Here is a 15,510-nt window from a genome sequence, read left to right on the forward strand (position 1 = left end):
CTCTGACCAGCAATGTAGGGATCATTCTTCGCACTGATCACCAGTTGCGGGGGTACTTTCCTCTGACCAGCAATGTGAGGGAACACTACATTTTTCACTGTCTGGTTTTCTTTTCTCACCATTATTATTACTGAAAATCTTGTCATATAGAGCAGCCCTGGGTGTCAAAACTCCTTTATTCCTACATCTGCAAGCTACTGTCCACAGTAAGGGACGTTCACACTGATGGGGTGCGGGATTCGCATCGATTCCTGTGCATTTCTCGCACCGCATCAGTTTGACCCGACCCGAAAAGTACCATGAGATGTGGATACAACTGTTAGCTGCGATTCCTGGACAGCTGAAAGTTATTTCAAGGGTTCCTCTATGTGTAAAAGTTTGAGGAGACCAGTTCCTGGGTGACACCATAAAAAACGTTTTGTGCTGTGACCCTGGCTGAACATGCACAACGATTTCTCATCACGGAGAGAGCTTTGTCCTAAACCCATCCTGTAAGATGAAGGCGAGTTAGGAAAATAATCGTGTTTCAGCTGAGCTTCACTGATCCACACACCAACAAAGAGGAACGCGCAGCAGACTGTTACCACAGACAGTTTTTTGAAAGAGTGAAGGAAGGCATGTGACCACAGCAGCCAATCAGACTGCAGCTATCACTTTCAAAACACGTTCTATTAGCAAGTCAGCTAGATCTGGCTGCAGTAGAAAAAAAAAAACAAAAAAAAACAAAAAACACACTTTGCCTTCACCTGGCAACACAAGAGACAACCATAGAGAGTTCAAAGACAGGAGAAGGAGAAGATATCAGTTAATGGAAAACAAAGAAATAGAACTTTAAAGGATAAGGTCACCTTTTTGACAAAAAAATAAATGCACATTTTTTTGCAGGTAAAAAATTGGGCATTTATTATTTTTGGTTGCAGGAGCCTGGAAAGCATTCCCCAGCGATTAGTAGATTGCTGACGCCATGCAGGTCTCCTGCAGACCTGTCAGAATATCTGCTTGCCATATGGGATGTACGGGAAGTATGGGAATGTATGGGATGTACAGGATGTATGTATGGGATGTACAGGATGTATGGGAATGTACGGGAAGTATGGGAATGTACAGGATGTATGGGAATGTACGGGAAGTATGTGATGTACAGGAAGTATGGGATGTACAGGGTGTACGGGAAGTATGGGGATGGACGGGATGGACGGGAAGTATGGGGATGTACAGGATGTATGGGAAGTATGGGATGTACAGGAAGTAGGGGACGTACGGGAAGTATGGGATGTATGGGGTGTACGGGATGTACAGGGTGTACGGGAAGTATGGGGATGGACGGGATGGACGGGAAGTATGGGGATGTACGGGAAATACGGGAAGTATGGGGATGTACAGGGTGTATGGGAATGTACGGGAAGTATGGGATTTATGGGGTGTACGGGAAGTATGGGAATGTGCGGGAAGTATGGGGATGTGCGGGAAGAATGGGGATGTGCGGGAAGAATGGGGATGTGCGGGAAGAATGGGGATGTACGGGAAGAATGGGGATGTACGGGAAGAGCGGGGATGTACGGGAAGTGCGGGGATGTACGGGAAGTGCGGGGATGTACGGGAAGTGCGGGGATGTACGGGATGTACGGGAAGTGCGGGAAGTATGGGGATGTACGGGAAGTATGGGGGATGTACGGAAGTACGGGGATGTACAGGAAGTACGGGGATGTACAGGAAGTACGGTCAAGCAGATATACTGACAGGAAGCTTCAATGAAGTACCATGGCACTCCACAGCACCGGGGTGTTCATTGAGAACTACAAGCCGACAGTCGCTAAGGCTGCTGGGACTTGTATCCACTCATTCGCAAAACTCTGTGTATTAGTGACACGGCTGAGTGGGCGAAGCCCGGCATGGCCACGCTGTTTTCAAATCTGACAGATAGTATGGGGAGAAGTTCCCCCATATCATCTGTCAGTGGGAGTGGGGGGGGCTGCAAATAAGGGAACGTTATATGTTCCACCCTAAAAATGGGTGGAACATGTAACATGTTCCAAAAGGTGAATTTATCACTTACGGCCCCTTTCACACAGACGTTCAGATCGGGTCCATCTGCCCAGTTTTTAGGCTGACCCAATCGGAACTGCTATTCTCCTCTATTGAGCGGCAGGTGTAAAATAGACATGTGTGCGTTTATACCCGCCGACATCCAATCCGATCTGCCAAAAAGGTGGATCTGTTCCTCTACCGTCCATCAAATTGGATTGGATGGCACAGGCCATTTCCATCTGACTGCCCATAGAGGACAGCGGGCTGTGCCTGTGTCTGCTCTGCATAAGCGGAGCGGACACGGACCTGTCATCCACTTCACATCCAGAACAGATAGATCCCCCCGCAGAACAAGCAGATCCGCTGATGGGTCCACCCCGTGTGAAAGGGGCCTAAAAAGAATGAAAGAAAAACAAAAACATTTTTACTCATCTAGGAGGATACAGCATCGGTCCAAGGCTGCATGCGTCCTGACAGAAGGGCCAAATCAGCTTCGGTCCTTCTTTTTGTTTAACCCCTGTGCCACGTCTGGGGGCTGGCCCTTTAAGGGAGTTGTGGATCTGGTCGTAGGGTCTCCCATTCACTGGGATTGCCTGTGTAGCAATGACATAGCCGGGTAGGACGGGTTCCTGACTGTCGGTAGTTGCTGGTGACCCAGTTTTGGGGGTGCAGACGGAGTGCACCCCAGAACACAGCGACGCACATACGCAGCGGCTGGGTGCTAAGGCCCATTTACCGTGCTGATGAACGGGTGCAACATCGTCATAAAGGAGTTAGGGCCGGGTCACAGCACAAAATCGGGTACTTTTGATGTGTTTGATGCATTCCAGTGTGTTTCCCCCCCCCCCCTGTTTTTTCTTTTTTCCCTCCAAGGTTACCTTAGGTTTTTTTTTTTTTTTTTTTTTTTGCTGTAATGTGTTTGGTGCGTTTTTTGATGCGTTTTTCCAAGTTCCAGTACAGTTCTGTGCAGCAAAAATGCTGCATGTTCTATTTTTTTTTTCCTCTGCACTAGAACTGACTACACAGGTGTGAACTATGTCATTGGAACCCATATAATCTACTGTCCATGCGTTTTTGATGCAAAAAAAAAAAAAAAAAAAAAAAAAAAAAAAAAAAAGCGAGGACCGATCGTCCGATAATCGGATCGTTCGTACACAGCGAGGAGCGATCGTCCCATAATCAGATCGTTCGTACACAGCGAGGAGCGATCGTCCGATAATCGGATCGTTCGTACACGGCGAGGAGCGATCGTCCGATAATCGGATCGTTAGTACACGGCGAGGAGCGATCGTCCGATAATCGGATCATTCGTACACGGCGAGGACCGATCGTCCGATAATCGGATCGTTAGTACACGGCGAGGACCGATCGTCCGATAATCGGATCATTCGTACACGGCGAGGAGCGATCGTCCGATAATCGGATCGTTAGTACACGGCGAGGAGCGATCGTCCGATAATCGGATCGTTCGTACACAGCGAGGAGCAATCGTCCGATAATCGGATCGTTCGTACACGGCGAGGAGCGATCGTCCGATAATCGGATCGTTCGTACACGGCGAGGAGCGATCGTCCGATAATCGGATCGTTAGTACACAGCGAGGACCGATCGTCCGATAATCGGATCGTTAGTACACAGCGAGGAGCGATCGTCCGATAATCGGATCGTTCGTACACAGCGAGGAGCGATCGTCCGATAATCGGATCGTTCGTACACAGCGAGGAGCGATCGTCCGATAATCGGATCGTTCGTACACAGCGAGGAGCGATCGTCCGATAATCGGATCGTTAGTACACAGCGAGGACCGATCGTCCGATAATCGGATCGTTAGTACACAGCGAGGACCGATCGTCTGATAATCGGATCGTTAGTACACAGCCAGGACCGATCGTCCGATAATCGGATCGTTAGTACACAGCGAGGAGCGATCGTCCGATAATCGGATCGTTCGTACACAGCGAGGAGCGATCGTCCGATAATCGGATCGTTAGTACACAGCGAGGAGCGATCGTCCGATAATTGGATCGTCAGTACACAGCGAGGACCGATCGTCCGATAATCGGATCATTCGTACACGGCGAGGAGCGATCGTTCGATAATCGGATCATTCGTACACGGCGAGGAGCGATCGTTCGATAATCGGATTGTTAGTACACAGCGAGGAGCGATCGTCCGATAATCGGATCATTCGTACACGGCGAGGACCGATCGTCCGATAATCGGATCGTTAGTACACGGCGAGGACCGATCGTCCGATAATCGGATCATTCGTACACGGCGAGGAGCGATCGTCCGATAATCGGATCGTTAGTACACGGCGAGGAGCGATCGTCCGATAATCGGATCGTTCGTACACAGCGAGGAGCGATCGTCCGATAATCGGATCGTTCGTACACGGCGAGGAGCGATCGTCCGATAATCGGATCGTTCGTACACGGCGAGGAGCGATCGTCCGATAATCGGATCGTTAGTACACAGCGAGGACCGATCGTCCGATAATCGGATCGTTAGTACACAGCGAGGAGCGATCGTCCGATAATCGGATCGTTCGTACACAGCGAGGAGCGATCGTCCGATAATCGGATCGTTCGTACACAGCGAGGAGCGATCGTCCGATAATCGGATCGTTAGTACACAGCGAGGACCGATCGTCCGATAATCGGATCGTTAGTACACAGCGAGGAGCGATCGTCTGATAATCGGATCGTTAGTACACAGCCAGGACCGATCGTCCGATAATCGGATCGTTCGTACACAGCGAGGAGCGATCGTCCGATAATCGGATCGTTCGTACACAGCGAGGAGCGATCGTCCGATAATCGGATCGTTCGTACACAGCGAGGAGCGATCGTCCGATAATCGGATCGTTCGTACACAGCGAGGAGCGATCGTCCGATAATCGGATCGTTAGTACACAGCGAGGAGCGATCGTCCGATAATCGGATCGTTAGTACACAGCGAGGAGCGATCGTCCGATAATTGGATCGTCAGTACACAGCGAGGACCGATCGTCCGATAATCGGATCGTTCGTACACAGCGAGGAGCGATCGTCCAATAATCGGATCATTCGTACACGGCGAGGAGCGATCGTTCGATAATCGGATTGTTAGTACACAGCGAGGAGCGATCGTCTGATAATCGGATCGTTAGTACACAGCGAGGACCGATCGTCTGATAATCGGATCGTTAGTACACAGCGAGGACCGATCGTCCGATAATCGGATCATTCGTACACGGCGAGGAGCGATCGTTCGATAATCGGATTGTTAGTACACAGCGAGGAGCGATCGTCTGATAATCGGATCGTTAGTACACAGCGAGGAGCGATCGTCTGATAATCGGATTGTTAGTACACAGCGAGGAGCGATCGTCCGATAATCGGATTGTTAGTACACAGCGAGGAGCGATCGTCTGATAATCGGATCGTTAGTACACAGAGAGGACCGATCGTCTGATAATCGGATCGTTAGTACACAGCGAGGTCCGATAATCGGATCGTTAGTACACAGCGAGGAGCGATCGTCTGATAATTGGATCGTTAGTACACATCTTTCGAGAGCCGATCACGACAATTCATGCAGCAATATCCGAAGGGACAAGCGCAAAAATTCTCATACTATTTTCGTTTGATCAGTACAGTAGTCGTCCAAAACTACAATACAAGTATATGACATCACTTTCGAAATTCTTTTTTCATACAAGTATTTTCGTATCTTTAGTAACCTTTTCACTTTTGATGCGAGACTAGCAAGCGAAAAAAAAAACGGGCGATCGTTCGTCTGATATTCTCATTGTGTGTATGGGGCTTTATTGATTTGAACGGGGATTCGGGAGGAGGGCTGATTGCTGGGAACCTTCATATAACTGCACACGGCCCCATTAGCAAGTGTGAACGTGACATAATGATGGTGGCCAGGGGCAGACTGACAACTCATGGGGCCCCCGGGCAATAGGGGATCATGGGGCCCCTGTGTCCTTGCCTAAACTCAAAAAAGCCTATGAAAAAGGTACCAGGGGCATCTCATGGGGCCCCCTACTGACCCCGGGCCCTCGGGCAGTGCCCGAGTTTCCAAATGGTCAGTCCGCCCCTGATGGTGGCTACGTTTGCTCTACATGGTTCCACTGTATGTGGGAATGTAGTCACCCTCCAGAGATGGACTCTGCGACAGATGTTGGAGGTACCAGCCTGAACTATGGAAAAGGGGATCCATGCACAGTAGGATCAGATAGGTGGGACTGACAACTCATAGGGCCCTGGGGCAATAGGAGATCATGGGGCCCCTGTGTCCTTGCCCAAACTCAAAAAAGCCTATGAAAAAGGTACCAGGGGCATCTCATGGGGCCCCCTACTGACCCCGGGCCCTTGGGCACTGCCCGAGTTTCCAAATGGTCAGTCCGCCCCTGATGGTGGCTACGTTTGCTCTACATGGTTCCACTGTATGTGGGAATGTAGTCACCATCCAGAGATGGACTCTGCGACAGATGTTGGAGGTACCAGCCTGAACTATGGAAAAGGGGATCCATGCACAGTAGGATCAGATAGGTGGGACTGACAACTCATGGAGCCCCCGGGCAATAGGAGATCATGGGGCCCCTGTGTCCTTGCCCAAACTCAAAAAAGCCTATGAAAAAGGTACCAGGGGCATCTCATGGGGCCCCCTACAACCCCGGGCCCCAGAGTTTCCAAATGGTCAGTCCGTCCCTGGGGAGAGCAGAACACGTGACTGTCATATATTACACGCCCAGCTCATACCGACAAAAACAGAAGTGAAAGCAAAAAAGCCTCCTTAGAAGTGTGAGCAAAGAGGAAATACGAGATTTGAATAACGGACAGCGATGTAGTACTGTATATGCTGCACTGAGATTGTATTTTGCCGTGCGGTATTTAGGGACACTTTAACCATCCAATACAAACACAAAACCCATAAACCCGGAGCACCCCAGAGATCCTGGCTATGAGGACAACACGGCCGATACCTCGGAAAACATGCATCGTCGTTCCTATGGAGGAACGAACTGCTCAACAAACCTCTAGTGACACCAGCTGACGGACTTCACAAACTGGCAGGGACATTAAATAGCCGGGATTTCATTCAACCACGGGACAAAATTCTAAAATTATTCAAAGAATCGGAAAAAATAAATAATAAGAACATCTAAAACTGCATACCAAAGTAATAGCACGCAAAGCAACAGATTCGGGTGTCATTTGTATCATCAAAAGACAACTGATGACAACTAAACAACCAAAAATAAAAATAGTAGAAGCATTCAAGCTAAAAAATCTAGCGTTTCAAATGAAAATAAAGAGTGACGATTAAAATCCGAAGCTTCTATAGTCGCTTTTCTTCTCAAGATCAGCCAGCTTTCTGACTTTGCAAAAGTGAGTTTGAGAAAACTAGTTTTAGGTTGCAGTGACATGAACGGGTTAAATCAGACAAACGTAAAAGATCAATAAAACCGAGTGCAAGCCTTGAAGCGTGAAATCTGAGTTATACTGCCACGGGATCCTGTGTATACTCAACGAGCAAGAAGGCACACAGGGACAAGGTGGGCTGAGGGCACTCTAGGTGACTCGGATGGGAACTCTTCACACCACATTATTTGCACAGGACGAACAGATTACACAATGCTCCCGAGTCTCACTCTTTCGAAGCTGTCAAAATGCTGCCCCATGTGACCATCATACAAAGCTACGGAGCAGCCAGTAGCTTTCAAACCAGGGAGACAATGATTGGTTGCAGGAACAAAGTCACATGTAGTATAAACAGAGCTCAGAGGGGAGGTGTACACACAGCATGCTTCTCTCAGTTCATCAACCTGATCCAAAACACAGCGACTGGTAGATCGGCACATTTATCTGGACTTCTCTTGTGATGTTGAAGAGGTTTGGTAGCTTCTCCAAGTCACTTCTTCATTCCTGAGTGTCAGGAAGATACCCAACTTAATCCAATCACCATGGTACAGCAGACTGTACGGTCCACAACAGGACCTTCCTATTCTTGGACAACAGACATATATATATTCCATGTGGATTGGATTAAGGAGCCTGTGCTACCCATGTGAATATAAAATTCTGGGGTATCGTACCAACACTTTTTAGAACTGAAGAAGCTGCTTGGATAACATCTTGAAACATCTTCAACACTACAGAACAAGTCCAACTGAATGCCACCAACTATAACTAGATATACTATGACCGGGATGAAGGAGAACCTTCACAGACACACCATCATGGGCCTGGATCAAGGAGAACCTTCACAGACACACCATCATGTGCCTGGATGAAGGAGAACCTTCACAGACACACCATCATGTGCCTGGATGAAGGAGAACCTTCACAGACACACCATCATGTGCCTGGATGAAGGAGAACCTTCACAGACACACCATCATGGGCCTGGATGAAGGAGAACCTTCACAGACACACCATCATGGGCCTGGATGAAGGAGAACCTTCACAGACACACCATCATGGGCCTGGATGAAGGAGAACCTTCACAGACACACCATCATGGGCCTGGATGAAGGAGAACCTTCACAGACACACCATCATGGGCCTGGATGAAGGAGAACCTTCACAGACACACCATCATGGGCCTGGATGAAGGAGAACCTTCACAGACACACCATCATGGGCCTGGATGAAGGAGAACCTTCACAGACACACCATCATGGGCCTGGATGAAGGAGAACCTTCACAGACACACCATCATGGGCCTGGATGAAGGAGAACCTTCACAGACACACCATCATGGGCCTGGATGAAGGAGAACCTTCACAGACACACCATCATGGGCCTGGATGAAGGAGAACCTTCACAGACACACCATCATGGGCCTGGATGAAGGAGAACCTTCACAGACACACCATCATGGGCCTGGATGAAGGAGAACCTTCACAGACACACCATCATGGGCCTGGATGAAGGAGAACCTTCACAGACACACCATCATGGGCCTGGATGAAGGAGAACCTTCACAGACACACCATCATGGGCCTGGATGAAGGAGAACCTTCACAGACACACATCATGGGCCTGGATGAAGGAGAACCTTCACAGACACACATCATGGGCCTGGATGAAGGAGAACCTTCACAGACACACATCATGGGCCTGGATGAAGGAGAACCTTCACAGACACACATCATGGGCCTGGATGAAGGAGAACCTTCACAGACACACATCATGGGCCTGGATGAAGGAGAACCTTCACAGACACACATCATGGGCCTGGATGAAGGAGAACCTTCACAGACACACATCATGGCCTGGATGAAGGAGAACCTTCACAGACACACATCATGGCCAGGATCAAGGACAACCTTCACAGACACATACCATGAACTGGATAAAGGAGAACCATCACAGACACATACCATAACCTGGACCAAGGAGAACCATCACAGAGACATAAACCATAGCCTGAGATCAAGAAAAACCATCACAGAAATATAAACCATACCCTGGGATCAAGAAGAACCATCACAGAAACATACACCATAGCCTGGGATCAAGAAGAACCATGACAGAGACACATACCATGGCCTGGATCAAGGAGAACCATCACAGAGACATACCATGACCTGGATAAATGGGAACCTTCATAGACACACACCATGGCCTGGATCACTGAACCTCTTCAGACACATTCCCAGACCTGGATCAATGAGTACCTTCAAACAGACACATACCCAGACCTGGATCAATGAAATCCTTCAGACTCATACCCCCTGGATCAAAGAGAACCTTCACAGACACATACCATGATCTGTATCAACAAGAACCTTCAATGACACATTGACCCAAAGACAGTGTAGTTTCTTACCTGGAGGAAGCTGAAAGTTTTGGATGTTTGGTGGGTTCTGTGGAGGCTGTGGCACCCGCGGCGCTAACATAGGTGGTGTTATGGTCGCCCTGATGCCACCAATCGGTGCTGTAGGAGTCCTTGGCAAGCTTAGAGGCACAGTGCTGACTGTAGGTTTGCCCATTGCTGTTGGGGTGCCAGGAGCAGGAGCAGCCCCTCCAGGGCCAGGATGTCCTGCTTGCATAGTCTGTCCAATAACCATATTCCCAGGGGCAGGCTGGCTCTGCTGAGGAGTCTGAATAATAGTTTTAGGGGACTCAGATTTGATCACCTGGCTAGGCGCCGGGCTGGGCTGGCTGTTCATTTGCAAAGGTACCCCACCAGGAGCTGGCAAAGGGGAATTGATCACAGTATTGCTTCCGTTCTGAGTGGCTGGCACTCCCTGATGCACAAGAGGTCTCACCAGCGCTACAGTAGTGGGTACACCTGCCAGGCCTGCGGGCTGTCCAGCTGCCCCTGCGGTCGAAGCAGATGAGGAGATGACAGAGGCTGACACATTGGTTGTTGCAAGATAAGAAGTCTGGATCACTGTATTGGCAGCTGCGTTCACACCACCCTTGGTGACAGGAGCAGGGCCATTGTTGACAAGGTTAACACCTGGCGTGGGGTTACTGTTCCCCTGAAACGGAGCTCCATGTCCCCCAGGTCCATGAGAATTTATAACAACATTATTTCCATTCATGGTCTGAAGGGCTGCAGGTTTGCCATTACCTGAGCTGTGGTTGGGCAAAGCAGTTACAATATTGCCTAAGACCCCAGCTTTGGCCTGACTGAGCGGTCCTCCGGTCTCTGATCCAGCAGACTGAACTCCATCTGGCTGAGCGGTTGTTTGCGGTCGGGTGTTGTTAATGACGCCTCCTTGGACTCCTGGTACAGCTGCTCCTAGGAAGCAAAGAAATACGGTGAAATAAAGAGGTATCGTGTTTAGTTCTAATAAACAATCTATTATAAAAAGTGACAACTGCACACCCGCGAAGCAAGGGAAAGCAGAGGTCATCAACGAGAGAACTCGATATGGACCAATGAACATCAGTGAAGCTATGAAGCATACTTGCTTCTATTCTATACATACAGAAGGTATATGTCACGGCAGATCCCAAAATAGGATAAATAAATACAGGTTAGTCACTCTAATGTAATGCAGCAAAAGGACACATCTATTCGTCAGGGTGACGCGCTCCTTGAAGTTGTCTGCATTTTATAGTAACCAAAACATCTGGCATGTCTTCATTAAAGGAACTTTTTAGAAGTCTCTCACCAACTAAAACCACGACACCTGTAACCTGCATTAGACCAGACCTTAATGTCAAGATACATTTCCCCCAAATCATTACGGAGATGGAGGCTTGTATCTTCGGATGACTACATGTCCCATGAACTCCCTTCTGTCACCTAGCACCTGAGATACACCTTTGAAGGAGACCTTCATCCTCTACAGCAGCTGCACTCAACCTTTTCAACATGGAGGAGTCCTTGAAATAACGTTCTGGTCTCAGGGAACCCCTAATAACGATTACTATGTCTACATCTGACGGTACAGATATATAAAAAGAGGACTGGTGTCAGAGGTTACCCATCTCAGAGGCAGAAATAGCTCGCTGCTCAAGGAACATCTAACAACCTCCTGGTTGAGAAAGGTTGCTCTACAACCGTTGTCATCTGGACCTTATGAAGCCCACCCAGGTGTGATCACCCAAGTCTGCGTTACTAAGGAGCCTCATATCACTCCAATAATCAACACACCCCACAAGATCACTATAGGGTAATGACCGTGTGCAGAAGGCTAGGGTAGTCAAATGTCAGGACAGGTAATCGGTCTCTGGTTGCTTTGCATACTAGGATTGGTTTTCGGCACATCGCTATCACTCTCTGCAATGGTTTACTGAGTGCGCTGGAGGTTTATTCTAGGTCTGTCAGACACTGCCAGCCTCATCCAACCTCATTCATCTCAGTGATGTGATTCTACAGTCAACACTGAGGATATTCTACCCCTTTCATGTCTACTGGAAAACCAGGACAATATGCCAGAGTAGTCCTGGTGACCCCGGTATTCCCAGGTCATCCCATACCTACTTCAGAATGGCAGCGGGTTCGGCAATCGGACCTCAAAACACACAGTGGACTCATCTCTGGCCCAGACCTTACGGCTGGAATGTGGGAGAAGTCACGGCCCTGGCACCCAAGGAAGAGATGACAACGGCTACCTTCCAAGCACTACTAAAGGCGAAAGATGGCATGGCCCCTTCCACCTCCCTGGGTGATGTTGGGTGACTGCCAGAGTTTCCTCATGCTTGTGCCAAGTATGCCCACTTGCCCCAAACTTACCCGAAAACCTGCAGTAGCCCAGGTGACACTGCTGGCTGCTCATAGGCTGTTAGGGTGCACTAGCGGGCACACTCCTGTCACCCCCAAGGCACAGTGGGCACACTGCCCGTCACCCCCAAGGCACAGTGGGCACACTGCCCGTCAGCCTCAAGGCACAGTGGGCACACTGCCCGTCAGCCTCAAGGCACAGTGGGCACACTGCCCGTCAGCCTCAAGGCACAGTGGGCACACTGCCCGTCAGCCTCAAGGCACAGTGGGCACACTGCCCGTCAGCCTCAAGGCACAGTGGGCACACTGCCCGTCAGCCTCAAGGCACACTGCCCATCAGCTTCAAGGCACAGTGGGCACACTCCTGTCGCCCAAGGGGTAGACTGCCCGTCAGCTTCAAGGCACAGTACACGTTACCCTCAGGGCACAGCTGGTACTGCCAAGTCACCCCACACCTTCCTAAGGTTTCTCAAAACAACCCTGGGCTCCCAATCAAACCCCAAAACACAGCGGACACATCTCTGACCAACGTAGAGGATTAAACCGATAACATGGTAGCTGGAACCTCAGGAGGAGATGACAGCTGCTACTTTCCAAGCACAACCCAAGATGGCAGTGGGCATGGGCCCGTTCTTCCCCCTGGGTAACCATGACACCATTAGGACTGCCAGAGCGTCCCACTACTAGTGCCGAGAATTCCCAGATACCACAAACTTACCAGACGAGCTCCATCAGAGGACATCACATCGCTGGCTCCTCATCGGGCATATTGCTGGGCTGCAGGCTCCTGTCACCCTCAGTGCACAGCCACCAGTCACCCTCAGTGCACAGCCACCATCCACCAGTCACCCTCAGTGCACAGCCACCATCCTCCAGTCACCCTCAGTGCACAGCCACCATCCTCCAGTCACCCTCAGTGCACAGCCACCATCCTCCAGTCACCCTCAGTGCACAGCCACCATCCTCCAGTCACCCTCTACACAAACCTGGAACCCTTCTGTCACCCACAGAGCACAGCCACCATCCTCCAGTCACCTACAGTGCACAGCCACCATCCATGCAAACCTGGAACCCTCCAGTCACCCTCAGTGCACAGCCACCATCCTCCAGTCACCCTCAGTGCACAGCCACCATCCTCCAGTCACCCTCAGTGCACAGCCACCATCCATGCAAACCTGGAACCCTCCAGTCATCCTCAGTGCACAGCCACCATCCTCCAGTCACCCTCAGTGCACAGCCACCATCCTCCAGTCACCCTCAGTGCACAGTCACCATCCTCCAGTCACCCTCAGTGCACAGCCACCATCCTCCAGTCACCCTCTACGCAAACCTGGAACCCTCCTGTCACCCTCAGTGCACAGCCACCATCCTAGCAAACCTGGAACCCTCCCGTCACAGCCAGCACCCTCCTGTTGCCCACTCCCAGGGCAAAACTGTTACCCTCAGGGCACAGTTGGCGCACTGTCATCACCCTCTGGACACAACCAGCACCTTTCTGTCACCCTTGTGGGCACAGGCGGCACTCTCAGGGCACGCTCCTGACAACCTCAGCAATGGCAGGACCTTGCCAACATTTCTCAAAACATCCCAAGGTTCCAATCACACAGCGGACACATCTCTGACATCAACAAAAAAAGACGTAAAGCAATAACATGGTTGGTGTGACAGCAGTAAGATAGCGGCCACCCTCCACACAACCCAACATGGCGGGGGCCCCGTTCTTCCCCCTGGGTAACCCTGACACTCCTTACAACCACCAGAGCGCCCCACTATCAGGGCCAGGTATGCCCACACACCACACGCTCACCAAGCAAGTGCAAGCAGCTGACTCCACATTGCTGACCTATCACCAGGCTAAGCATGGCAGCCGGCGGGCTCCTGTCACCCGCTTGGCACACGGATGTGGCCCTCAGAGCACTGTGTACAGTCCCCAGCCCCCCAGGGAGAAGACAGCGGGGTGCCATCTGCTGCAACCCACCATTGAAGAACAGATCCCAGCCGGGTCCTTGTTACCCTCAGGTCAGGACCACCCGTCACATGACCCCAGAGCCTCCAGATGCCCTGAAATCATACAACCCCCTCCAGGCTGTGGCAGAAGGTGTTGGGCTCCTGGCGGATGGCTCAGAGACCTCCTGGGTGAAAAGCCTCAGCTGGCCCCTTCCTGTCACCCTCCGGGGGTGGCGCATGCCCGCTGTCACCTTCCAGGGGGGGCAAATGCCTGCTGTCACCCTCCTCGGGGGGCGCACACCCGCTGTTACCCTCCTGGGGGGTGCACGCCCGTTATCACACTCCTGAGGGTGGGCTCACACCCGTTGTCACCCTCCTGGGGGGCGCACGCCCGCTGTCACCCTCCTCAGGGGGCGCCCGCCCGCTGTCACCCTCCTGGGGGTGGGCTCACACCCGTTGTCACTCTCCTGGGGGGCACATGCCCGCTGTCACCCTCCTCAGGGGGCGCCCGCCCGCTGTTACCCTCCTGGGGGGGTGCAGGCCCGTTATCACACTCCTAGGGGTGGGCTCACACCCGTTGTCACCCTCCTGGGGGGCGCACACCCGTTGTCACCCTCCTGGGGGGCGTACACCCGTTGTCACCCTCCTATCCCCCCCAGGATCCCTCCCTGGCCCAGGCCGCCCCTCTCACCCGTCTTGGGGAGGTCCTGGGGGAGTCCGATCTTGGCCTCCGGCTGTCCCCCTGCGGTAGCGGCGGCCCCTACCCCGGCAGGGCTGGCAACATGGTTGGCGAGGGCCTGGCTGCGGACGTCGGGGGGTCCCGGGTGCGGCTGTGGCGGCTGCTGCGGGTGGTGGTGGTGATGGTGGTGGTGGGCGGCGGCCGCCAGCTCGGACTCCAGGGAGCCCACCAGATCGCTCACCACTTTCTCGTCCACGTCCGTGTTGAAGAAATCATCCAGCAGATCCGAACCCGCCGCCATCTTTACTCCGCCGCTCAAACTCAAGAGGGCAGCGGCCGACTGCGCCTGCGCGCCTGGCCGAACACGTCACGGACACGGGGGGATCCCATTGGACAGTAGGCGCCTATATAAGGCGAGGGCAAATGGCTGCGAGCGGGATTTGGTGGTGCGGAGGGCTGAGGAGTGGGGCCTGGCGGGAGGTTGAGGGGAGCTCGGGACGGGAGCCGAGACAGAGGGTCGGGAATGGGGTGACGGTAAAGGGAGCGGAGAGGGAGGAGGGGGGACGAGTCTTTGTCTGGAACATTCAAAATGGCTGCGGGTGAGCGGAGGACTACCACACCTGTCCGGGCTGAGGAGAGAGCGGGGATCCGGGGGACTGAGAGCCCGCGCCTTT

General features: G+C 51.8%; 1 protein-coding gene across 3 annotated transcripts in view; it reads right to left on the reverse strand.

The window, feature by feature from the left end:
* TAF4 (TATA-box binding protein associated factor 4) overlaps positions 1–15,194 on the reverse strand; it is an 88,272-nt gene extending 73,078 nt beyond the window's left edge. The window contains exons 1-2 of one of the 3 annotated variants that reach the window (XM_089661508.1): positions 14,849–15,194; positions 9,859–10,773 (exon numbers count right to left, since the gene is read on the reverse strand). In XM_089661508.1, coding sequence (XP_089517634.1) covers positions 9,859–10,773; positions 14,849–15,137 — 1,204 coding nt within the window. In that variant the 5' untranslated portion in view covers positions 15,138–15,194. Of the gene's footprint in view, positions 1–9,858; positions 10,780–14,848 lie in introns of all 3 variants that reach the window. The other 2 variants (XM_089661507.1, XM_089661509.1) reach the window with 2 other exon arrangements.
* Between the last annotated feature and the right edge of the window lie 316 nt (positions 15,195–15,510).

The sequence above is a fragment of the Staurois parvus genome, unplaced genomic scaffold (assembly GCF_062004578.1).
Source record: "Staurois parvus isolate SC_StPar_1 unplaced genomic scaffold, SC_StPar_1.0 ptg001349l, whole genome shotgun sequence".
Lineage (NCBI taxonomy): Eukaryota > Metazoa > Chordata > Amphibia > Anura > Ranidae > Staurois > Staurois parvus.